The sequence below is a fragment of the Cyprinus carpio genome, unplaced genomic scaffold, assembly GCF_018340385.1.
Source record: "Cyprinus carpio isolate SPL01 unplaced genomic scaffold, ASM1834038v1 S000006674, whole genome shotgun sequence".
Classification (NCBI taxonomy): Eukaryota; Metazoa; Chordata; class Actinopteri; order Cypriniformes; family Cyprinidae; genus Cyprinus; species Cyprinus carpio.
Window position 1 is genome coordinate 1 of NW_024879292.1, and position 26,393 is coordinate 26,393.

Here is a 26,393-nt window from a genome sequence, read left to right on the forward strand (position 1 = left end):
AAGTCAAGGTTGTCTATATTTATGATATGAATATCACTAAAGCTTGAGTAAGTGTTTCTAATTAGCAGCACACTTGGCCTAATAAGACTTCTTTTATTGTAAATCAAGCTGCAGAGGTTGGACCCGACGGGTTTTCTGACTACAGCGTGACCACAGTCACTATTCGTGTGGTGGACCTCAACAACCACCCGCCCACTTTCTACGGCGAGAACGGTCAGCAGAACCGCTTCGAGCTGACCATGTACGAGCATCCACCAGAAGGAGAGATACTCCGCGGCCTGAAGATCACGGTCAACGACTCAGACCAGGTGCACAGTGAACACTCACACATTAAACTGCTGCTTTCATCGTACGTAAGCACCCGGGGTTTGCAATCAGAGCGAGAGAGGTGTATTTCATTTAGATTGAATAAATGACATTAAGCTATAAATACTAAATGTGGGAGAATTAAACTGCAGGTCAACAGAAGAACAAGGCAACAGTGCTGTATTGCTTTCAGTCCTTCACATTTCACACACAAACCACAAAGACAGCAATGTGCAAACTGTGGGATTCACACACATTATGGCACAGTGATTGAGAATAAGGTTGTTGACATGCCATACAAATTATTTAAACACTTTTATTAGAAATAGCACTTTGTTAAATTTTTGAGGAGCTTTTTCTGTGAATGTTTTAAGTGTTTTTTCCCATTAATGTTCCATATTCTATATACTCTCCTGTTCTCGTTCAGGGAGCAAATGCTAAGTTCAGGCTGCTGTTGGTGGGACCCTCTCGAGTTCTCCGTGTGGTTCCTCAGACGGTTCTCAATGAAGCACAAGTCACCATCATTGTGGAAAACTCGACTGCCATCGACTACGAAAAATACCAGTTCTTAACATTCAAGGTCTGATCCTGATCACACTGACAGCAGGTTATCTTTTAGCTGAATGTTTTATCCTGAGAAGTGTGTATGCTGTTTTTCAGCTTTTAGCGGTGGAGATTGACACTCCCGAGCGCTTCAGTGCCACTGCGGATATCGTCATCAATCTTTTGGACACAAATGACAACATTCCAAAGTTCTCCTCTGAGTTTTACATCGCCAGGATCCCTGAGAATTCCCCAGGAGGCTCCAACGTCGTCTCAGTGACTGTGAGCAGCTTGAAATGATGCTTAACAGAAAAGAATGAGTTTTCTGAAACAAGTAATCTCGCAGCTCTGGGTCTAATGTTGGATGTCTGGTGCGTTTGGGTGTGTTCTGTGTCTGTGTTTGAGCACTGATGCATATCTGGTGTTTTTCCAGGCGACTGACCCGGATTCAGGGCTTTGGGGAGCTGTGAAATATTCCATCTATGGCTCTGGCGCTGATCTGTGAGTACAGACCTCGGTATAGAACATTACTGGCTTTGAATAGGTGATTCTTCACTGGCTCTTATGCAGCGCCATATTCAGGTCCAATGACAGAGATAAAATTTTGTTCAGTCATCTGTTTGGATTTAGCTTTAATTAATAATGGACATCACTCTGCAAATAACAGCTTAATATTTTTGCAAGTAAAAGATATCTTAATGGGCAATTCAGCTCAAACAGAACAGGACCAAACTCAGTGTCTGTGATTTTAACTGGATGGAGTGTGACATTCTCACAGGTTTGGGTTAGTTCTGTCAGTCATCTGCTTGAGTTTAGGGTTAGAGGTCAAATTCAGCAAAAGTGGAACAGATCAGAATCTGAATCAGATGACCTCACGCTCGTCCGTATCTGGACACTTCGCTTGTTTTTATTAGGCCAGTAAAGGACTAAAGGACAAGCACAAAACAGCTTACAGACAGACTCCAGCGAGGGAGCTGGCTAATCTTGTAATGGGATTGGAGAGGTAAAAATAGCATCTCCACACCCGCGAGTGAGTCAGGGCCCAATTAGCGAGCGATTTGACGGCTGGAGGTAGAACACATGCGGGTTATGCAAAACCTGTAAATTTATGCCTTGATTCTTCCCCAATGCAGGAGGCAAATTATAATGGTGTGAAAATTAGCAGCTTTCTGGCTGACTGTTAATTTTCACATGCAGAGAGTCACACTGACAAGAATAAAGCAGCCGATTAAAATCCAGACTTGGTGACAAGCTCTTAAAATCAGGCACACAACCACATGTTTATTTTGATCTTGAAACGGCCATTGAACAGAGTGACTGTAAAACCATCATTAAGATCCAGTGCAGGATTTGTCCATCTCAACATTTGGACACTTCTCAAACTAGAAGCACGAGTTAAACAGCATCTGTGATGTTAACTACATTATTGTTCTGAATAAAATCTTTTGACTGTTGGCTGTTTCAGGTTTCTCATTCACCCCACGTCCGGCATCATTTACACGCAGCCCTGGGCCTCTTTAGACGCTGAAGTGAAGTCAAAATATAATTTCTATGTGAAAGCTGAAGACACTGAGGGCAAATACAGCCTCGCAGAGGTTTTTGTCACGGTGCTGGATCAAAATGACCACCCACCAGAGTTCAACCAGAACTTCCTGGAGAAGACCATGATCATTGGGGCACCAGTGAAAATAGAGGTTTGTGTTCTCCAAAAGAACTGTTATTTTGTGGACAGCTATCTGTCTTATGTCCCAGTAGATTAGACCAATATTCAAAAGCCAAATCTTCCACTGAGCCTGATGGCATGAACTCCCATGATCCCACAACCAGCTTAAAGTTCTGCATCTGACTGAACAATATTCTCACTGATGGTGCGATTGTGAATATTATGATATTATTTGAACCTGATCTGGTTTGTTTTTAGGCAGTGGATGAGGACGCGGAGGAACCCAATAACCTGATTGAATATTCCATCATGAAAGCTGATCCAGACAACATCTTCGACATTAACACGTCCACAGGAGAGATTAAGCTAAAACCGTACATCAAGTCTATGGAGATTGTGCAGAACATCACCAAACAGAAAGACTGCCGGTGGTCTGTGGTGGTCCAGGCTCGTGATCGAGGCTCTCCATCCTTCAGTACAACAGCGGTCGTGAAAATCGACATCACGGAGGCGGTGAGCCGTTTACACGTCAGGGTCACTGTGTGCACTTTGGGATCAAAGCAGCTTTTAATGAGCATTTTTTGTTTGTTTGTATTTTTGGGGAGATTACCATGTTACTACCATGGTAAATGTCCAAAAAACACAAGTACTTTGAATTATGATGTGAATTCCTTAGTATAAAGAAGTAGTATTTCAGAGTTCATCCATAGTACTTTTTCATACATGTAGTCATGATTTAATAGTATATCACAGTGGTTTATGTGAAGAAAATTAATTATTTTCATTATGTGCTAATTATTTACAGTTCTTGTGTTTGTTTCAGAATCGGCTCAAAGGGCCCATGGCTGCTTTTCTAATGCAGAGCCGTGACAATCCCATGAAAGCTCTTGGCCTAGCCATCAGCATCATTACCGTGATGGTTTTAGTGACAGTTATGATCTCCACCATCATCTACTTTCGCAACACAAAGTCCAACAGGATCACACCAGCACGCCGCATCATTCGCAAGAGGCCCAAAGACCAGCGCAGCTGGACCTTCAGGCCATGGTTTGGACGGAGCGACCAGAGCTTTGGAAAGTTCTTCACTGATGATGAGACGAGCGGCAACCACAGCAGCCTCAGAGCCAAGCCGCCAGCCCCCAGCGCTCCGGTGCTCCCGCCTCCACCTCCGGTTCACTCCCGGCCGAGCGAGCGGCTGCGGTCAGTGCCCACGGTGTCCGGCTCCATGGCCTCCAGAAACACCAGCCGCAGCTCCAGCTGGAAGACCAGCAAAAACACAGATGTCGCCCAGAGATCTGGCCAAAACAAAGATGGCAGTGGCATCAGCTCCGCTCTAGTATCTGAGCTTAAAATGAGAATAGAACAGAAAATCAATGAGGCAAATCAAGGCTACTATTACTGACACGCTGACTGGTGTGAGCAATGGATACAGACACATGTGTTTTTATAGACCATTGGACATTTGATTTAACAAGCAGTTGGCTGAGAAGAATGCTCTTTTTTTGTGAAAGTGTTTTTAAAGTGGCCGTCTGGTTTACCTAAATTGTTTCTATTTTTCAACATGCCGTGCAGTCATTTAAGATCTAAGATTTCTATAAATTATTTATGTGAATATTGCATGTACTTTCTGTCCTACTGTCTGACTGTATTTCTTCAGCTTTTGCCTTGAGGATCTTTGGTACAAGTCTGCAGATTGTGTGGACATCAGATTCTCATTTGTAGTTATTGCTGTCAAACCTTTTTTAAAATTATTGTCATTATTGTTTTATAAAGAGTTTTTCACTGATATTTCGAAAGTTTTTATTTTTATTTTCTTGTACATATTCTGAGAAAGAGAGCAGATGAACATCCATGTGCTATTTGCTGTAGGCCATATCTGAATGTCAAATATGTTTATCATGAATCATCACATAAAGTCTGTGCTGTAACTGAATTTAGGAATAAAACATTTTTAAAGTGTTATCTTTTAAAGTGTTAGAGACAGATGTCATTGTCCTACTATTACATTTTTATTGTTACATTTACATGAACTCATTTACCAAACATTTTTATTAAAGGTAACTTAAAAAGACCAGCGATTTATAAAAAACATAAAATAAAAAATGAATATTTGCAATGCTGTAATACTAGTAAAATCAGAGCTTCCTACTGAATTTGTTTTTACATGGTTAATAATATAAATTGTAATTGTATTTGGAATCTAACCCAGATTCCTATAACTGTAGTACAGTATATCTTGAGAAGTGTTTTGCCATTAATATTTCACATCTCATTTTCAGGTCCACTTTACATTAAAGAAAGCAATTAACATTTTATACTATTTAACCCTTGTGCATTCATTATGTTCGGGATGAAAACATCCACTCAATTAAACTGCTGTAAAAATGTATCAGATAAATATTTTTTTTTCATTTTTTTTTTTTTTTTTTTCATAAATCTGTTAATCAACCTCAGTCCTGATCAAAACTACCAAATGTTTTTAAAAAATCAAAGATTTTTTTCTGCCTCATTTATTGTTCGTGGCTGTTTTTGCCCCATTGACTTCCATTATAACGAAATTTTTTGATTGCAAAGCCATGACACCATAAAATCATGCATTCTTGATGGTTGGTGGTTTTCCCTGTTGGGAAGAGGTAAAATTTGTTGTTTTTACAGCTGATCACTAGGTGGGACCATTAACCCTTAAGATAGGCCTGTGCAAAAAAGGCTTAGTTTCTGGCTTGTATATGGAGTTATATGGAGTATAACAGCAAATTATAGTGTTTGTGTGGGTGTGTGAGATTCTTGATTGTTGGTGGTTTTCCCTGTTGGGAAGAGCTAAAATTTGTCTATATGGAGCATTTTTACAGTTGATCACTAGGTGGGACCATTAACCCTTTAGATAGGCCTGTGCAAAAAAAGCTTAGATTCTGACTTGTATATGGAGCTATATGGAGTATAACAGCATATTATATTGTGTGTGTGTGTGTGTTTGAGAGAGAGAGAGAGAGAGAGAGAGAGAGTGAGAGAGACCTTTGCGCACTTACCTTGATGTATTTGAGAAAATCAAAATGTACACCTCAGCTCTCAGAACTACATGGAGTAAACAAAAGTGTATTTATGCACCTGCTGCCTTTTAATGGTGGTGATAAGTATAGACTAAACAAAGACAAAGTACGTGGATTTAAACACTTGCATGCCATCCTGCTGGTCATTTGATGGTGAGAAGAGAAGCAAGCAACACGAGAAAGGGCTTGACTTGTACCAAAGTTTTAGAAATGATTATGCAGCTTGACCCCTCCAGCGAGCTTCAGTTTATTTGAAGTTGGTATTGCATTTTGGTTCATAATAAATTATGTTTATAAATCTGATGCAAAGTAGATTTTTTTACAGAAAAATCAAAAAGTGTATCATTGAAGGATTTTAAGGTTTTAAACTGGCTTTACCATCAAGAAAAGACAAGCATTTCACACATAGGCCATCCGTACTTTTCACCATCAAAAGGCAGCAGGTGCATAAACACACTTCTTTTTTTATTTTTTACTCCATGTAGTTCTGAGAGCTGAGGTGCATATTTGGATTTTTTCAGATACATCAAGGTAAGTGCACATAGGTCACACACACACACACACACACAATATAATTTGTTGTTATACTCCATATACAAGCCAGAAACTAAGCCTTTTTTTGCACAGGCCTATCTAAAGGGTTAATGGTCCCACCTAGTGATCAACTGTAAAAAAATAACAAATTTTACCTCTTCCCAACAGGGAAAACCACCAACAATCAAGAATCTCACACACACACAAACACTATAATTTGCTGTTATACTCCATATAACTCCATATACAAGCCAGAAACTAAGCCTTTTTTTGCACAGGCCTATCTAAAGGGTTAATGGTCCCACCTAGTGATCAACTGTAAAAATAACAAATTTTACCTCTTCTCAAAAGGGAAAACCACAAACAATTAAGAATGCATGATTTTATGGTGTCATGGCGTTGCAATCAAAAAATGTTGTTATAATGGAAGTCAATGGGGCAAAAACAGCCACGAACCATAAATGAGGGAGAAAAAATTCAAATCTAATGCTGCACAAAAACTAACAATGCATCAAAGCCAATGTTGTTACTAATCTTTGACATCCCCAAGACTGTGATAAAAGGTAAAAAAAATATCCAGTCCACAATCACTTTTTATATTGAAAATATGTCATTTTGTGTTTGTTTTTTTTTCCCAAATCAGTGACATCATTTATGAACTTGGTAATTAAAGAGTTAAAATCTTGGATTTTTTTAAAAACATTTGGTAGTTTTGATCAGGACTGAGGTTGATTAATAGATTTATGCAAAAAAAAATAGAAAAAAATATTTATCTGATACATTTTTACAAGTGTTTAATTTAGTGGATGTTTTCATCCATGAACATAACGAAAGGGTAGTTAATTTGCCCACAGTGTATTTTTGAGTTTTTGAAAATTTTCAAAGCATTTTCCCAAAATATGTGTAAAAATAAGATTTGTCACCAAAAATCATTCCAATTGCTGAAAGACAGGGAAAGTTGTGGCCAAAATAAGACTCAACTTTACGTCCCCAACAATGCATAAGGGTTAAAACAATGCCCATACAAGAAAACCCTCACACTGAAAATGGAAGAAAACTAAAGTGCAATCAGTGTTTGCTTCTATTCACAAAGAATAACAGAATCTCTGATCTCTAACATGTGTATTAATATGTGGTCTAGTATAGCTGGGCAGTGCTGTTTCCTTCATCACTGGCGTCTCATGTCTCTCGCATCGCTTCTTCTGTCGTACAGCCGCATGCAGTGCTCGAAGCAGTGTTCTGTGTCACTCGTGCAAACACACATCCCAGCAGGCACAGGAAGCAGCATGACACACACGATGGCAATAATGAGTTTGTTCAGATCACTGCCCGTCACAAGCACCATGTACTGGCCGTAAGGGTTAGTTAGGGTTCTTCACGTCACACACACTTCATATTTTGTGGCAGCAGGTCACTGACAGAAAAGCGGCTGGTTCCTGGACTCATGTAAATGGCTTCTTTCTTAGATGCATCATACTGGTTAAAAAAAATGTATAGCCTGAATGCACCATAAGTCGCTTTGGATAAAAGCATCTGCTAAATGCATAAAATGTAAAATGAATGGTTTTATTCAGTCATATTTTAAAATGTGTAATAAGTACAGACATCAACATATTCCTGATATGACAGATTATAAGCACAGTTTTAAGGTTAAAGTGGAAAACAGTTGCCCCAGTACACTGTGAAAAAATAACAGTATAAAGAAAAAGGAAAAAGGAAAAGTTATTAAGCATGTACATCACTAACCCTCTCTTTTTGTAACATCCTGACAGTCCAAAAAGCAAAATCTTAACGCTTCACTTTCTGTATTAGACAGATGGGTATTATGTGTTGGACACAGACATTTCATTGAAGAATGTTTATGATAAATGAGTCAATGATAAACATACCATTAGAAAAGTGCATGACAAAAATAAAAAAATACAGACATTATTATTTCACTCTTGTGTAATAATTTTCCCTTTTTGAACACCGGGCTTTCTCTAAGGTGACTTGTACCCTTTCAGGGCTGATAATAGACAAAGCTGATATGTTTTGAAGCTTTCAAACACATTAAAAGTGTAATCCGGCCCATGCCAAGAGTGAGCTAGGCACAGAGTCGTCTGAAACGCCGCCGGTCGGTCAGCAGAAGTACTCGTTGGGTTGGCCCTCGGTTCTGGCCGTGGCCTCCGAGTCCACACTGGAGCGGGCCGACAGCAGCCGGTTGGACTCGTCTGGGTTGAGCCTGGTGAGATATTCCCCCTCCAGCCCTTTGGCTTTGGTGCCTGGAGAAAGAGTCTCAAATGTCACGTACGTATCTTGAATGTCTTTGGACTTCCGGCTCATCAGTTTCTGCAGCCTCCGCTTCAGCGCGCCGCAGCAAACAATGAGCGTCAGAGGAACCGCGATCACGCAGGCGACCGAGATCACCACCACGTTAATGAGCTTCTGTGTCCCGCTGGCGCTGGCTGCCTCATCTGTGGAGAAAATCACACACTGTTCTTTCTTGGGGACGAGGCCCTTCACGCACACACAGGCTATGTACTTGGTTTTGGGCACGAGGCCTTCGATCGTGACGCGATTCTTGCCCGGGCCAACATTAATGCGACGCATGTCCCGCTCCCCGAAGACAGCGTACAGAACGCTGAAGGATGTAGTGTTGGTGGCGGTGGGCGCGCGCCAGTTCAGCGAGACCGTGTGGTCCGTGTCACCGATCACTTTGACCGACCGAACCACTCTACGCTCCGGACTCTGCTGCAGAGACGACGCATTAGCCTCCAGGTTACTCAAGACATCTTTCTGAAGCTCTGCCACGCCACTGTACGTTCCTGTGGACGCTGCAGGTGCCGCTATGGCCTTCACTTTGGAAACATCATCAGAAATGCTGTAGCTTTCGATCTGGATGGAAGCCGGGGCTTTGGGTCCATTTAGAGGCTCAATGATGGGCACAGCAGCTGATGTGGCCGGCGGCACGTATCTGGCAATGAGTTTCTCTTGATATGCCGCTCTGCCGAATCCAGCGTTCTTCTTTCCGTGACTTCTCTTGGCAACTGCTTCATCGATTTGCCACGTATCGGAAATGACAAGTGAGATAATGGCATCGGCGCTCCCGACAAAGTTAGTGGCTCTGCAAACGTATTTCCCTGAATCCCTGTACGAAACGGCAGGAACGCTGAGAATGGACCAGATGATGCCCTCTTTAGAGACTTCCTGTTGAACTACAAGATTAAATAAAAAAACACTCACTTTAATATAAGTTCTACAGTAATTACAGCACATTGCGTCTGCATACTTGTATATTTACTGCTCTCTTAATACACAAGCAGCAGATTCCATTTATTTATTAGACGCATTAACCATGCCTGGACGCTTTATTTAACAGTAGGAATAAACCAAGGGAGACATGAGATGAAATGCAAACATCACACGTACCGGTGCCATTCATGGGCTTGCGGTCGGCGCGGGTCCAGGACAGCTCGGGGATGGGAACGCCGATGGTCCCGCAACGCAACAGGACATTGTTTCCGATGGAGCTTCGGACCCTCGCGACAGCCGTGTGCACACGAGGAACCTGACACTTGCGGAGCTCAGCATCAGAGAACAGGACTCCCGACAGGCTCTCTGGTTCGGCACAGCGCAGACGCGTATCGATGAACGCCACGGAGGAAGAAGGAAACTTCTGGAACTGCACCAAATCAAAGAGACGACAGTCGCACTGCCAGGGATTGTCGTGGAGACCTGCACAAACAACACATGCTTTCACCAACGTTTCTTCATTTGTCAATGACTAAAACTTTACAACTGAACTGAAATGCTTTAACAGCAGAAACTAACTCACCTAATATCATTTTGGAATTCTCTGCATCCTGAGGAGGTTTCAGAGAGAACCATGAAGTAAGAACCTTGGCTGGAACAGTGGTCAGACTGTTGCTGGACAGATCCAGGTAGGTCAAGTTTCTGAGGTAAATGGTTGCTTCAGCTGGGATGCTGCTGATTTTATTGTTGTGTAAATCCAGGAGCCGAAGGTTCGGCATGTCTATCAAACACTCCCAAGGAAAGGAAGTGAGAACATTCCCATCTATCCGTAATTCGTCCAAGGTGTAAAGTCCTCGGAAACTGTCCACTCCGAGGGAGGAGAGCGAGTTGAAGGATATCCAGAGGTACTCCAGGCTGCTGAGGTAATGAAAGGATTCGCTAGAGATGTGGCTGATGGAGGTTTTCTCGATGCGGAGTTTGGAGGTGTCCAAGGGAAAGTTGTTTGGGATGACAGTGAGGTTGGGGTCATTACACAGGACGCTCCTATGAAAACACATCACACGGGTCAAGCATAGTAGATTATCATACTCAACATTGCTACAATATAGTGCTATGATATATTTCTCTTTGACTAGCTTTCAATTCTGAATCTGCTTTTATTGTAGTTTATTATCTTTACACTGTCTCTGTGTGTGTGTGTGTGTGTGTGTGTGTGTGTGTGTGTGTGTGTGTGTGTGTGTGTGTGTGTGTGTGTGTGTGTGTGTGTGTGAGATAAACGCCAGAGGTCTGAAACGTTGCAAGAGAAGATTAAAAAGCACACACACCAACGTCCAACGATTAAATAAAGAGCACAGACAATCTGGCCTGTCAATATTCTGCAGACAACAGAATGAGACTTTTCCATATGAGCAGTTTCCTGCAGTCCATATGAGACTTTTCTACAGCACGGTTTCGTTTAGGTAAATGACAAGCCGTGTGAAATCTCACCTCGACTTTGATCCATCGCTCAATTTGTGGTAGAAGCAGCTGCATTGAGCAGGACAGGTGCTGCAAAGCAATGGAAAGCAGCACAGCACCAATGCAAAAACCTGAAACATACAGCTGGACGCAAAAGCCCACAAGCCTAAAGCACACATCTTCTGTGCTATCTGTTCTAGCTACTGTCCGGATGGGTTTGAGTCTGTTAATCACGCAGCAGACGCAGCATCTCTGTCTCTCTCAAGCACTTTCTGCTGTCTCTGCTCCGAATCCCCAGATAAAAGGGATAGAGCAGATTATAGGAAGGACTTGCAGTATTTTGACTTACACGATTATTCCTTCCTGGAAGCACATAGGCTGTGTGCTTGTCTTTTGTATATATAGAGAACAGACATTTCTTTTTTTGATCGGAGGGTTAATTTTAGATCTGAGATTGGACAACAGTTTGTGAATTCACAGCATCTTATTGGTGAATGGTTTTGTTTAGCTCTATTCTCAGCAGAAATACTGAGTAAATCATAGAGTGTTGAGGAAATGTTGCTTTTTTTGTGATGTGTTTTTTTGAAGATTATTTAAATAGAATATGTTAAAATATACATATAAATGGAAACCCAGCACACTATAGGTTATTTTATATATGCAAAAAAGATCAGTGTTGTTAGTTTGATCTTTGACTTGACATACCAATACATCAAAACTACAGTTGATTCAATTGTGAGCAAAAGCAGGAATTTAGCATAAAACAGTGTATATGATGCATTACATTTACGATAATATGACTCACGTATTAATACTGATTACTTAATATTATTATCCTTATTGTCTGTTTGGTCTATAATGCATGTATAATTTAAGCAACAACCAAAAGAAAAAGAAAAAAACATGGTGATACTTTTAACATATTAAAAACAGAGTAAATAAGCATTTAAAACACCTGGTGGCAGTATAGAGCAAAAGTCTTCATCTCAGACTTAAGTAGCCTACAGACATTTCTGTGTTTATTATATGAGTTTATTTCTAAATTACAACACATATATGTTTGTTCCACTATCCAATGTTACATTTTGTCCAGTGTCAAGACAAAGGAAATGAGGCTCAGAGTTCATAATGGATATCTACACCAACTATTCAGTCTATGAATAAACTCATTTTCAAACTTAATGAATTCTCAGGCTCATTCAGAACTATATATTTTAATTTATTCACTTAATAGACCCTTCTCTGAAAGGAACTGGGGAAACAACAACACAAGCGATTCCTCCTGAGGAGAAAGCACAAATGCTGCTCTGAAATGTTTTGTGCTGTGCTCTTTAAAGAGAGTCAGCCAAAAGAATTTAGAGAGATTACAGTGAACACTTTTCACTGAAGTGTGGTACAGTGTACGTATGTTATTACCCAATGGCATTAACATCTGATAGCTGAGAAATAAGAATTAGTTTCCTAATTACAGCCTTTTGCACTGGAACCTAGTGTAGTCAGATCACCACATTATACCTCAAACATTTCGTGATGTTACTTTGTTGTTGCTTCTATTATCATGGCTATGACTTCATTTCATTCACAATATAAATTTTTCAAACATAACACAATAAAAGGTAATTAAATCAATGTGTTTTAAGATGAACAGGACAACCAATTAGAATCAATTTCCCACAATTTTTTATGAAGGACACAAACATTTCATTTACAAACATTGTGAATTTTTGATTAGCTGGCAGTGGAATTGCACTCCTCTCCAAAAACTTTATCATGACAACAACCCTTTGTTTAATATATGTGACCCTGCAGCACAAAAGCAGCCATAAGTAGCACAGGTATATTTGTAGCAATAGCCTAAAAAACATTGTTTGAGTCAAAATTATCGATTTTTCTTTTATGCCAAAAATCATTAGGATATTAAGTAAAGATCATGTTCCATGAAGATATTTTGTAACGTTCCTACCGTAAATATATCAAAACTTAATTTTTGATTAGTAATATGCATTGCTAAGAATTATTTTGGACAACTTTAAAGATGATTTATTTTTTTTGCACCCTCAGATTCCAGATTTTCAAATAGTTGTATCTCAGCCAAATATTGTCCTCCTAACAAAACTATACATCAATGGAGAGATGATTTATTCAGCTTTCAGATAATGTAGAAATCTCAATTTTGAAAAATTCACACTTAAGACAATAATGAATATATTCTGATCATTCATTGCAAAATATTTTGTAACTGCAGCATTATATTTCATTGTTGTATAAGCGTGCACTGTTTGTTTTTTAAAGCATCAGTAAAGCAAGATAGAGCTGTATATGGAGGACTGTTATCTGAGGTCGAGTGAGCGCTGCAGATCTGATTTCACAAACTTTTGCGGTATTAAAACATTCTTACGGGGATTTCAGACTAGGCTTTAAATCTCACACACGCTTTCACAAGGAATAAACACACATATAAAGTCTTGCACTGTAACACAGCGGTCAGCAGTGAGAAGTACCTTGGACAATGGCTTCATACACGTTACCGGAGGGATTCAGCGATTTTGACATGTTCGCCTTCGGCTCCGCGCTGCTGGTGGGCGGTGAGTGATGCTGATCAATCATTCAATCAATCAATTAATCAATCACTCACTCAATCTATTAATCAATCAGTCAGTCCATCCATTCATCAGTGCTGGATAGCTCTTCACTGATGAATGTATTGACAAACATGCAAAAGTTCTTTATGTCTGATTGATTAGTGAAGGCTGATCTATCGATTTATAAGGTCTGCTCTTATTGATCTGTAAAAACCAGAAAGCTTTGTAAATAGAAAAAAAAAGAAAAGCAAACATAGTCAGTTCCATGGTGTAATGATCACACAGTGATGGAATCTGGTCTGATCACCGTGGTGCTTATTGATACTTCATTGTTACTCTGGACTTGGTATTTCTTCTAAGAGCATTATATATTATTTTCTTATGATTGCTCTTCATATGCGGTGCACAGTGTTATGAATTCTGTTCAGTCTGAATATCTTAATATTTTCTTCTAGGTCTTCTTGGTTTCTTCCTTAACTTTATCTCGATCATGGCGTTCCTCAGAATCCGGGAGATGCAGACGCCCAATAACTTCTTCGTCTTTAACCTGGCTGTGGCCGATCTGAGCCTCAACATTAACGGTTTAGTGGCTGCTTACGCCAGTTACCTGAGGTGAGACTAAACACTTGCTTCTGAAAATTTGAAAATAGCAACTTGTAAAATTGTGTGAAAAAAAAATGAATTATATTTGTGATGACTATTTGTCACATAACTTAGTGTTATTGCAGACAAGGAATTTGACTTGAAACAAAAGTTTGCATGGAATACAACCGCTAGACACAGAAGAACACAGTTTTAATATGAAAATGAGAAATATCACATTTATGTATAAATATTCTAACGCCTGTGTGTATTTGTGTTTTTTCTGAACTCTGGAAGATACTGGCCGTTTGGGTCGGAGGGCTGCCAGATTCACGCTTTTCAGGGAATGGTGTCGATCCTCGCCGCCGTCTGTTTTCTGGCTGCCATTGCTTGGGACAGATATCATCAGTACTGTACTAGTGAGTATAAACAGAGAGCATCTGCCATCCATAAAATGTCACTTTATTATACGCAAGACATTAGTGGTTCACTTGTTTCTGTAAGATTTGTGTTCATTCTTCAGTAGTTTTTCTGGGTTAAGTGGGTTCTATGATCATTTTAGTACAGTTTTCCTGCATTGTCTCATCTGACCGGCTGTAAATCGATGAGTTTGTTTCCAGAGCAGAAGATGTTCTGGAGCACATCTGTGACCATCAGCACCATCATCTGGATCCTGGCTGTGTTCTGGGCGGTTCTGCCGCTGCCGGCCATTGGTTGGGGCGTCTTTGACTTTGAGCCGATGAAAACATGCTGTACGCTCGACTACACGCAAGGAGACCGGTATGTCCATCTCACACACTAGACCACAAACAGACTTCACTCTAGTTTCTGTTTCGTTGCTCACGCAACTCAACTCAAAACACAACAATGAAAACTACAGCAATTACTAATCAGAAATCACATTAAAGGTGTCATATGATGCTACTAAAAAGAACATTATTTGGTGTATTTGGTGTTATGCAGTGTGTTTATGCGTTTTAAGGTTTAAAAACACATTATTTTCCATATAATGTACACTATTGTTTCTCCTCTTTGCCCCGCCTTCTGAAACGTGTCAGTTTTTACAAAGTAGATGATTCTGAAAAAGTGAGGTGTGCTCCAGTTCCAGTTGAGTCCTCTGCACAATCTGACTTTGCTGCAGCCTGGAATTGAACTGCTGGTTTCGTCTGGTCAGAGGAGAACTGGCCCCCCAACTGAGCCTGGTTTCTCCTAAGGTTTTTTCTCCATTCTGTCACCGATGGAGTTTTGGTTCCTTGCCGCTGTCCCCTCTGGCTTGCTTAGTTGGGGACACTTGATTAACAGCAAATCGTTGACTTGATTGAAAATGATTGCACAGATACTATTTAAACTGAAATGAGATGATGACATCACTGAATTCAGTGATGAACTGCCTTTAACTGTCATTTTGCATTATTGACACACTGTTTTCCTAATTAATGTTGTTCAGTTGCTTTGACACAATCTGTTTTGTTTACTGGAGACCCGAACCATTTCAAACAATTCAGTTCGATTTGGTGAACTGGTTCGACCGGTTCAATAAGAAGATGCGGTCAAATAGAAAGATTCACTAGACGAGACAAAACCAGCAAAACCCATTTCAAACGAGGAATTTGTTGAATCCAGTGGGGACATGATTACTAATTATAATGACTTATACTGTCTTTTTACGCGTAGTGTTGTGTATCACTCTGCATAAACATAAAACCATGTCTGCATTTGTAATCTGAGAAACAACAAACAACAAGCCTGTTCTACTGCTCAAAACTCACGTTAGAATCATCATTCAAAATTATTTAAATATAAAAAAACGTACCTACAGGCTGTGAGTCAGAAGCGCCAGACTGTCCTTGAGAAGTTTGAACTGCCTAACTTTATAGAAACAGCCATTGTGCCACAGACGCATTGCAGGCTACTGTTTCAGAAAACAGTCCTCATCCTCCATAAAATGCACAGCACACATCTGAATATTTGTGTTGAACTGTTCTGGAACGGTGTTGAAATACAACTTAACCACTGATTTCTAGTCGTGTCCTCTTTTGGAAGGCCAAACAAAGTAGTTTTACTTTCACAATGAAACACACAGCGTCTCCACATGGCAGCGGTGGTAACAGAGAGAATAAAAGTTATGCCTTCTTTCTTTGCGTGAACATCTGGGCGGCGTTATGCAAATCTTCCCACATAGTGACGTAGAGATGTGGGGGCGTGTTAGAATGAGCCGTTTTAGGGGTGTGTGGTTGACTCTTAACTTATAATAAAGAATATCTCTTTGGATTTAAGACTTTATTCTTTGCAACTTTACAGATCTTCTTTATTCACCAAGAGCTTGTAACACTCCAAAGAGAAAGGAAAAATTGAAATCGCATCATATTACCCCTTTAAGAAAAATATGTCTGTCCTGCCTGGACATGACTACTGATGATTTTGATCATGATGTGAATTTGCATGCAAGAGTTATATGTTGTTTTCTTCACTGCTGTCTTCTTCAGGAGTTACATCACCTACATGCTGTCCATCACTGTACTGTATTTAGCATTCCCTGTTATGGTTTTGCAGTCGTCCTACAATGCCATCTATGCTTATTTCAAAAAGACACACCACTTTAAGGTACTTGCACACTGCTTAGTCAACATACACTCCAATTAGACACAACTTATCTTCATTTGCTGGAACTTTGCTGTCGCCAAGTATGATTTCACATTGCATTTTTCATAGAAAAAAAAATCATAATTTTAATTCATTTGGTGTATATATATATATATATATAATTTATAATGTTAAGTAATTGCTGTCCCCTATGATGTTGTAAATTTCAATAATCAAATTTTATCACCCAAGTGTAATCATTGATGCATTTTGTGCAGCAAACTAAACCTGTTTAATGGGCTGTAATGAGGCTGTACTTAGTGTTGGGCTGTAATTTGATTACTTTTTTAGTAACGGAGTAATCTAACGTGTTATAATTTTCAAAATAGTAATTCGAGTATAGTTACAAGCCAAGATCTCTATATGTTACTGCCGTGTTACATTGTTGACAGAATGCAGTGTTTTATAATCTAGAGATTGTAAAAAGGATGTAGCACACACACTGTTGAGTCAAGTGCCAGTGGATTAGAGACCTGCGCCCGTGAGACCGGACGCAACAGAGTGCGGTGCGAGACAACACTTGATAGGCGAGTGCAGACACTCGTGTGTGTGAAATGTGCATGCTCACGAATCCTCTTATTATAACACACGATATGTATACATTATGAAATATTCATTATGCATATATTTATTGTGTTATAACAGAGATTTGTGAGATTGCCAAAAACTATGTTTTTTTTTAGAGATTATAAATGCAGCGCTCTTTGCTGGCATTCTGCCAAACTATTCAGCAGAAGCCGCTTGATTTAGTTAAAAATAACAGTGTTCTGTGAATGTTGATGCTTTAATATTTATCGGGAGCGTGTATGCTGGGATTTCATAAATTTCATGGAGAAAAAAAGTAATGTAACTAGTAATGTAACTAATTACTAACTACTTTTGAAATAAAGTAATCAGAACAGTAACTTGATTACTTTTAAAAGGAGTAATCAGTAATCAGTAATTTGATTACATTTTCAGAGTAACTTGCCTAACATTGGTGCTTAACCCTGTACATGCAGAAGAGAGGCACGTCTCTGATGCGTGAATCAACTCACCATTAACGACGAGTAGTTGAGTGTTAATAATGTGGTTGTCCCTTCCTGTCAGCAGTTAATCGTCGCTACACACTCGTTAGAGCAGCACAAACGAGTTCATCTGCAGTGAGACTGACATGAATGTGCTTTAAGATATCCTGCTTGCATTAAGTAACGTAAGCGTCAGATTTCTGGTCTAGTTTTTCATGATGTTATAGATAAAAGCATGATTTGAGCAGTGAAAGGAGTGTGTGTGTGTGTGTGTGTGTGTGTGTTGGTGTTTTGTGTCAACACTTCTCCTCTCTGTCCTGCAGTTTAACACAGGTATACCTCTGAAAGCGCTGCTGTTCTGCTGGGGTCCGTATGTTCTGATGTGCACATACGCCTGCTTCGAGAACGTTAATCTGGTTTCCCCAAAGATCAGAATGGTATGAAAACACTGGTGACCTTTTAAATCTTTCACTGGCTTGATAAATCATTGTTCTCACGTTGATCTCAGTGTTGATGATGGTCGTCTGATCCTCTAGGTCCTTCCGGTGCTGGCCAAGACGTCTCCGATCTTCCACGCCATCCTGTACGCGTTCGGGAATGAGTTCTTCCGTGCAGGAGTCTGGCAGTTCCTCACCGGGCAGAAATCTGGAGACAAAAAGAAATAGTGAAAGAGCTTTAGCCATGTAATGTTGTATTCAGATGAGTCTTCAAGAGTTTACACGTGATGTGACTGTAATTCACTGTATATGTCAAATCAATGCCAACACATTTGGAGATATTTGTCCAGAATTTCACTGAATGATTATAGAAGACTGACATATGAAGCCTATTTCAGTTTCCTGCAATGTGAGAGATCACTTACACAGTTCATTCAGCACACAATCATTAACCATTTCATTGTTCTTGCCTTACTGTTTCTGTTGATCAGTGCATGAGAATCCACTATTCATGTGTAAATCTGTAAGTAACCAAAACTTGAAACCAGTGAATGAAGGTTTCAATTCAGGATTAGAAATTCTCCAGGGTTTTGTAATCTGCAGTAATTCCTCTGCACAAGGAGCTGCTCTCATATCAGTAGATTTGGGTTTCTGACGTGTGTTGAAGACCAAAGAGGATCAGGAGAGCATTACTGCAGCCAGTCACGGGGCAGCTCTCGGACCCACAGACAGACAAACTCTGAAACTACTCTGTTCCTCAGAAACACACCAGAGCAGAGCTGAAGAGGATAGTCTGTTCGTTCTTTCATTCATTCACCATGAGCTTTTTCCCTCTATTGTCTTTCTTACTCTTTTAATGCAAGTTAACTGTATGTATTGACGTCTATATGTTCACAGTCCTCCAGACTTCCTGGAATCAGGTGTTTTTAGCATTAGCTAAAAGCCAAAAAACTGAACATGGCAAAAAAAAAAAAATATATATATATATATATATAATTTTTAATGCTGTTTAGAAAAGCAGGTGAAGCAGATGGAGATCATTTGGGATAAAGTACAAATTCATGGCAATGCTTTGTCTATTTTTCCAGTTATTTGCTCTTTAAGCTCTTTAAAATATATTTTAACAGGTTTCAAAGCATTTTAATAATAATAATAATAATAATAATAATAATTATAATTACTGTTCAACACTGATTCATTTCAAGAAATGCACAGAAAAAAATACCTTGAGCACTATTTTTAGAAAAGCAGAAGAAACACACACACACACACACTCTCTCTCTCACACACACACACACACACACACACCTGACACACACTCTTTCACTCTCTCTCTCTCTCTCTCACACACACACACACACCTGACACACACACACACACACATACACACAGAGTGAGACACCTGACACACACACCTGACACACACACACACCTGACACACACACACTTGACACACACACACCTGACACAAACACACACACACACACACAACTGACACACCTGACACACACACACACCTGACATACACACACACACTCACTGCTCCACATCACTAGTGGGTCAGTGTCGTTACAGCAGGTACATATGATCTCTAAGCAGGATTAACTTCTTGACTCTTCTCAGAAACAGCCTTTTAAATAGACAAGAAGAGCATAAACACTCCAGAGAAACTTTCACACGGCCCTGAAGCTCTAGATTATATCACAATGAAGATTTTCCCTGAAGTTTCTCAAAGCACACCTGACAAACACTTTCTGTGACAAAGCAGATTTTTTAATGTGATTCTCTCACCTATTGCACATAAAATGATCTGGCCAATTTCTTATGATTAAATGATTTTTAAATAAGATCTGCCATCAGTGGAGAGAAAATTCTGTAGTTATGTAAAATGCAAGAATAATGCAATTAATGAAACGAATAAGCGACATCTGTGTATGTAGTCTGTGGAGTCCAGTTAGTTTTATTTAGGTAAATGTTACATAATGCATAATACTTGCTTTATATTGGGAATAAAAGTTTTGGTTTGACCCAAACTGAGAGACTTCATTTGTTCAAATAACAATCCTGTCTTGACCATTTATATTTAACAGTATAGGTTAAAAAAGATCAGAAAATCACTCTTTCTCTGCATAAAAAATAAAATAAAAAATAAAATAAAAAATCTTTGCAAATATTCTTAATTATTTACAGATGTACAGAAAATTAGCAGATGTGTTTGTTGGTATCTTTGGACAAAGATCAGATTGTTGAATCATTAACTCTGTGAGTCCCTGCTGAGAGAAAAGACAATGTAAACAAATGCCATTCATACAAAACAACAAGAGTCTGCTGCTGTGTTTCAGCGAGTCACTGAGAGTTGAGTCTCTACACTATACAAATCATTTTACTGTGGTTATACGTGCAACACATATGGCCATGATTATTCTTCCAGATGTTTTGGAGAGTGTTCATTAATTTGTACATTCTTAACTCTAGAAATGATTAAATAATATGTATATTACTCCTGTGGCATTTTCCAGCTTCTTTTCATCATTCCCTTTGTTTCAGAGTTCAAAGTTCAGATTGTTGAGCCAAACCTTTTTACTTTTACTAACCTAAATTACAACATGTGAACCCCATTACATATTATTGTTATCCTAAAGAAAAAACATTTTTAGATTTCAGTGTGAGCTAGTGAGCAACACAAAAATCATTTATTGCAAAGAACATTAATCTAAACATTGATAAAAGACAAGCCACATCCACCTGAACACACACCTGTAACAATCACAATATTATTATTTTTTTTTACTGCTTTGTGGCATATAAGAAATACACTGTATAACATAATATATTGTGGTGCATATGTCTTCATTGGTCTCTGACAAACCAAATCTGTGAATTAGACTTCGTTCATCTGCTTATTTCATGGCAGAAACCGCCATCTAGCGGCCAAACTGGGCAATGCTGTGCTGAACGACTGTGTGTGTATTTAGGCAGATCACCATTGAAAGACATTTTTAGTTCTGAAGTTTAAACCTTATTAGGCAGCATCTAACTGTCATGTTACAGACTAAAGTAAAAGAAAGAGTTAATTTAATACTTATTCAGTTCAACACTCAAATATCAGTTCTTAACCTTATATGTGTCCCTGGAGCACAGAAGCAGTCGTAAGTGCACAGGTATATTTGTAGCAATAGACAACAATACATTGTATGGGTTAAAATTATACATTTTTCTTTTATGCTAAAAATCATTAGGATATTAAGTAAAGATCATTATGACTGGTTTTGTGCTTCAGGATCACATATACTTATAGATCAATATTATCACTTCCCAGACAGCAAGCAGTTTCGGCCCAGAACCGGCCCACATCTGGCATGGATTTCAAAAACCCAATATCTGACCATAACCTATTTTTACACTATGGCTGGATTTACACTGTAGGTCTTGATGCCCAAATCCGATTTTCTGACTATATCTGATTTTTTTGACGACCCGCTTACATCATCTTTTAAAAGTGACCCGTATCCGATTTTTGCATTTACACTATACACTGCTGAAACTACCAAACGTAGACGTTCTGACTCGGAAAAAAAGGAAGTAAAACAGCACGAAATACAATGGATGCAGATGCAAATAAAATTATACAGTGTTTTGCTTTCCATAATATATTGAAAAGTCAACAAAAAAAAAAAAAATCAGCAAAACAATGGTCTCGTACGGCGGAGAAAAAAGAGCTTAAACCGTGCCTCCCCATATCTCGTGAAATGTCTTCAAACTTATTTATTTCTGTAACAACCCTGCATTTTTGCCTGCACTGTCTCTTCACCCCAAAGACTTAAAAGACATGAAACCTCCGCATTGCTCCACTGTGTGTATCCTTCGTCCTCTATCACGCCTATAATAAGTCATGTGATCTCAGTTGGTGGTGTCCACCTGAGTTGACGTCACTTTTTTTAATGACGTAAGACTCGCATTTACTGGGGAATATCTGATTTGTCTGCTTACATGGCACACGCAAATGCACGTATCCGATTCATATCCGATTTATTACCACATATGAATGAGGCCTGAATCCGATCTGAGAAAATCGGAATCCATGCGGTTTTTTCCTGCTTACACATTCACCGGTCATATCCGATCTGTGCCACATGAGAGGAAAAAATCGGAATTGGGTCACTTGAACCATGCAGTGTAAATGGGGCCTATGTTGCTGTCTGGGTTGCTATGTGTGTATGTTAAATCAACTCCACTATGAAAAACTCTCAATTATCATTAGTTAGTTATGCTTATCAATATACTTCACATAAAGAGCGTATCTTATTGTTTAATTATTAGCAGTATTATTATCGGAAACAGCAGGCCTGTAACAGCATTACTGTGACAGTGTGAGAGGTGCAGGTGAGCGCATGATCTGTCAGCTGTCCAGCAGAGGTCAGTGTCGCGCCACTGATGCGCGCTTAACGCTTTCAGATCCGCGCGTCAAACGCGCCACTGTTCGGAGATCAAAGTTTGTTTTCGCGTAATTAATTTGTATTCAAAGAAAACGAGATGAAAATAAATTACAAAAAATAATTTTTGTTTTACATTTGCAGTTTAATATTTGTATACCCAAGGCGTTTGCTTTTGCGGACATAAGAGCAGATCCAAAATGTCATTTAAACTCTACATTTATAGCTTATGGTAGCCAACATATTCATAATTTCGCAATTCATAAACAGAGGGGGTTTTATGTTTGTTTTACAGTAACGAAACTTCCATGCGCACCTGACTGGCAGATAAACCCAACGAGATAGTAATAGATCACGCTTTCTTTTTCCGTTTTGTCAGTCACCGTATTTCAAACTCATCGACACCATTTAGATTAGATTAGATTAGATTAGATTAGATTCAACTTTATTGTCACTGCACATGTAGGTACAAGGCAACGAAATAGCATCTAACGAAATGCAGTTTGTTAATTCCTGAAGTGAACTTGTACTTTAAGTGTTTTGGACTGCTGTTTTGACCTGGGTGCAATACTTGTAAATTGTTCTAAACGCGGTGTCCGGTGTGCTACTGCTTTACTCCGCCCATTTATTAAATGTGTGTCCTCGAAAGCGCGCAGTTTTCTAACGTAATTACTTTACCTTCAGTGATATGAAATATTTCAGATGTGTCCGAAATTACCAGAACATTCATATGTTTTTAAATGTTTGATCAAAATCATTGCTAGGGATTATTTAGTAGTCGCTGGATGTTAGGCACATGTTTTAGCCCCATAATTTGCAGACAAAACACTATACAGGGGAACGGTGGCTTGTTCCCAAATGCTTTCCAAAAGATATCACGTTATTGTGTTGTCGTTATTTTGTGAATTCAAATATTTAAATAATACTTGATGATTCTATTTTTTGTCCTTTAGATAATGGCCCTCAAGCCGCCAACACTTGAATAATTTAACCTTCACACAAATACATTCTCTATAGGCTATTATCAGAATGTTCTATTGACACTGAATTGTGTGTGTTTTTAAATATCTGATCCAAACTCCGAGTACATTTAACCTGGTCTGACTGGAGAGTCATGCGCTACGATTATTAATGATTTATTTATACATCTGTTATTTGTGTATTTGTGCAGCAAACAGATTGGGGTTTGCAGGCAGACGTCATGTTTTTGTGATGTGTTATCAAGACTTTGATTGATCAGTCAGAGAATTAGCAGACGGACGCAGCTGATGACCAGAGGGGAGAAATCAGAGGAAACTGATCGTGGCACAGAGTTTGTGCCCACAGCGATTCTGCTGCTTCTCATGGAAGAAAAACTAATGTGAGCGACCACTGCGCGCACACGAGAGAGCCAAACTCATGCGCGCGTAACAGGAATGTAAATGGAAAGAAACTCAGCAGAAGTGGAAATGCAGAAAGCGAAGCTCAGGACTGTACCCTCGGAGATAGAACAGTAGCGCGTCACCTATTAGACGCGCCGGACACCGGGGAAGTTCGCGCGTAAAAGCCAGACGCGTCGCTGCGCAGGAGAGGAATGAAACTGCGCTCTGAAGGACTGAAGCTCTCTTGAAGTAAACGGGCTTTTAGACAGTCATGGAGTATGACGGGTCTGCCGTTTCGGCGAAATCTGCCACCCTAAAGTTATCCGAAATGGGCGAAAGAACTAAACAGCTCGGCAGCGCGATGCAAGACCCCAACCGGCAGAGAAAGCTCATTCTGGTGATCGTCTGCGTCGCGCTTCTGCTGGACAACATGCTCTACATGGTGATCGTTCCCATCATCCCCGACTATCTCGTGGATTTGGAGACAGAGCAGGCGGCGCGCACTCATGCCAACTCTTCCGTAAGCAGAGCAAACCGGGACAATCTGGACATTCAGATTGGGGTGCTGTTCGCCTCCAAAGCCATTCTGCAGCTCATGGTCAACCCTTTGTCGGGCACCTTCATCGACCGCGTGGGGTACGACATCCCGCTGCTGATCGGGCTGCTGATCATGTTCGTCTCCACCTGCATCTTCGCGTTCGCGGAGAACTACGGGACGCTGTTCGCGGCGCGCAGCCTGCAGGGTCTGGGCTCGGCGTTCGCAGACACCTCCGGGATCGCGATGATCGCGGACAGATACACGGAGGAAGCGGAGCGGAGCCGCGCGCTGGGCGTCGCGCTCGCCTTCATCTCGTTCGGGAGTCTCGTGGCGCCTCCGTTCGGCGGAGTTCTGTACGAGTTCGCAGGGAAACGCGTCCCGTTCATAGTACTGGCCTCTGTGTGCCTGGCGGACGGCGTTTTGCTCCTGACTGTGATCAGACCGTTCTCTAACGGCGCGCGCGCGAACATGCCGGTCGGGACGCCCATCTACCGGCTCATGACGGACCCGTACATCGCCGTGGTGGCGGGCGCGCTGACCGTCTGCAACATCCCGCTGGCGTTCCTGGAGCCCACCATCTCCAGCTGGATGGAGAGCACGATGAACGCCTCAAAGTGGGAGATGGGTCTGATCTGGCTGCCCGCCTTCTTCCCGCACGTGCTCGGGGTTTACGTCACCGTCCGGTTGGCCGCCAGATACCCGGAGCTGCAGTGGTTCTACGGCGCGCTCGGGATGGTGATCATCGGGGGCAGCTCCTGCACGGTGCCCGCCTGCAGGACCCCCGGCCAGCTGATGCTCCCGCTGTGCGGCGTCTGCTTCGGCATCGCGCTGGTGGACACGGCGCTGCTGCCCACGCTGGCCTTCCTGGTGGACGTGCGTCACGTGTCCGTCTACGGCAGCGTCTATGCCATCGCGGACATCTCGTACTCTCTCGCCTACGCTTTGGGGCCTGTAGTCGCAGGGCAGATCGTGCACAACCTGGGTTTCGTTCAGCTGAACCTAGGCATGGGTCTGGTGAACGTGCTTTACGCGCCGGCGCTGCTGCTGCTCCGCTGCGTGTGCCAGATGAAGAAGTCCTGCTCCGAGAGGAACGTGCTGCTGGAGGAAGAACCCAAGGGACTCTACGACTCCATCCGCATGCAGGAGCGCAGACTCCGGAGGAAGGGCTTGTGCACGACGACCGTGAACGAGAACGAGCTCTCCGAGACACCCAGGTCTCTCTCGGAGGAGGAATCGTCGGGACCCGAGCTCACTTAACTACAGAGATTATATCGCAAACGTTCAGCTCTGATGTGCAATATTTATTCCCTCCCTCATGACTGTGTCCGATCAGAGATCGAAACGATCACATTTGTCTCTGAGCGACTTTCTCTCGTGTAGTGTGTAGAAGATGTGAGTAGATGTAACTGCACAAAACCCAAATAAAACCAATAGTCATATTTCCATACATGGGCCTTTTTACTGACTGAATCACTACTAATAAATGTGGCAACGAATTAACTTTTGTCGTTTTTTATATTAATTTAAATTCTCAAAAGTCCTAAGAAGGATCTTTAATCGACAGCCGAAGAGTTTTGTGTCCGTCTGGATTTGTGTGAGTTTCATCCCTTTGCATGGAAACGAAATATATAATCTGGACCTGTTCTGTTAAAGTTGGAACAAATATTAGCAAATTATAAAGACAATTTATTTAGTAACAGCTCTGAAAAAAATACATCTTTCCCCTATAAAATTTGAACCTAAATAACAACCTTTTCCCCTTTCAACAAAAAACAACGAGAAAAATGTAACGTTTCACTGTTCATTATTTTATATGATGAAAATATACTTTATTAATCAGAACTTACCTATGTTTTCTAATTGCATACAAACCAGATAAAAAAAAAAAAGCTATAGGTAAAGAGCATTAAATATTTTGTCTAGCACAATACGTTGGTGGAACAGAAGAAAGATGCAGCTCTGGAAACACCTGCTGGAGCGTCAGCGCGAGTAACGGGCGCGGGGGGCGGAGTCACGGACACCGGA

At 40.6% G+C, this 26,393-nt stretch overlaps 4 protein-coding genes across 4 annotated transcripts; 3 read left to right on the forward strand and 1 right to left on the reverse strand.

Annotated features, from left to right (window-relative positions):
• Positions 1-65: 65 nt before the first annotated feature.
• On the forward strand, positions 66-4,472 carry LOC109075214 (cadherin-related family member 1-like; the record flags this gene model as incomplete). The annotated part of the gene is made up of 7 exons (XM_042755344.1): positions 66-308; positions 734-886; positions 967-1,131; positions 1,283-1,350; positions 2,315-2,543; positions 2,771-3,025; positions 3,336-4,472. Coding segments are annotated over 7 exons (1,692 nt in total), but the record flags the coding sequence as incomplete, so codon positions are not given.
• Positions 4,473-7,662: 3,190 nt separating this feature from the next.
• LOC109073169 (leucine-rich repeat, immunoglobulin-like domain and transmembrane domain-containing protein 1) lies at positions 7,663-11,076 on the reverse strand. Its single transcript, XM_042755347.1, has 4 exons — positions 10,816-11,076; positions 9,911-10,371; positions 9,505-9,810; positions 7,663-9,290 (listed from the first exon to the last, which is right to left on the reverse strand). Exons 1-4 carry the CDS (start codon positions 10,962-10,964, stop codon positions 8,215-8,217), a joined length of 1,992 nt encoding a protein of 663 aa, XP_042611281.1. The 5' UTR covers positions 10,965-11,076; the 3' UTR covers positions 7,663-8,214.
• A 2,154-nt stretch (positions 11,077-13,230) lies between these two features.
• Positions 13,231-18,968, forward strand: LOC109078899 (RPE-retinal G protein-coupled receptor-like). The gene is made up of 7 exons (XM_042755348.1): positions 13,231-13,370; positions 13,823-13,979; positions 14,247-14,368; positions 14,570-14,729; positions 16,436-16,553; positions 17,923-18,036; positions 18,136-18,968. Exons 1-7 carry the CDS (start codon positions 13,295-13,297, stop codon positions 18,262-18,264), a joined length of 876 nt encoding a protein of 291 aa, XP_042611282.1. The 5' UTR covers positions 13,231-13,294; the 3' UTR covers positions 18,265-18,968.
• Positions 18,969-23,737: 4,769 nt separating this feature from the next.
• Positions 23,738-26,057, forward strand: LOC109073174 (probable vesicular acetylcholine transporter-B). The gene has a single exon (XM_019089343.2). The coding sequence runs from the start codon at positions 24,102-24,104 to the stop codon at positions 25,623-25,625; it is 1,524 nt and encodes a 507-aa protein (XP_018944888.1). The 5' UTR covers positions 23,738-24,101; the 3' UTR covers positions 25,626-26,057.
• The last annotated feature ends 336 nt before the right edge of the window (positions 26,058-26,393 follow it).

Coding starts and splice junctions, on each gene's coding strand:
- LOC109073169 (XM_042755347.1), bottom strand. CDS start 10,964: ATGTGTGCTTTAGGCTTGTGGGCTTTTGCGTCCAGCTGTATGTTTCAG. Junction 9,811..9,910: donor GAATTCCAAAATGATATTAG/GTGAGTTAGTTT, acceptor TTGTTTGTGCAG/GTCTCCACGACAATCCCTGG. Junction 9,291..9,504: donor CAAGCCCATGAATGGCACCG/GTACGTGTGATG, acceptor TTAATCTTGTAG/TTCAACAGGAAGTCTCTAAA.
- LOC109078899 (XM_042755348.1), top strand. CDS start 13,295: ATGGCTTCATACACGTTACCGGAGGGATTCAGCGATTTTGACATGTTC. Junction 14,369..14,569: donor ATATCATCAGTACTGTACTA/GTGAGTATAAAC, acceptor GTTTGTTTCCAG/AGCAGAAGATGTTCTGGAGC. Junction 14,730..16,435: donor GACTACACGCAAGGAGACCG/GTATGTCCATCT, acceptor TGTCTTCTTCAG/GAGTTACATCACCTACATGC.
- LOC109073174 (XM_019089343.2), top strand. CDS start 24,102: ATGGAGTATGACGGGTCTGCCGTTTCGGCGAAATCTGCCACCCTAAAG.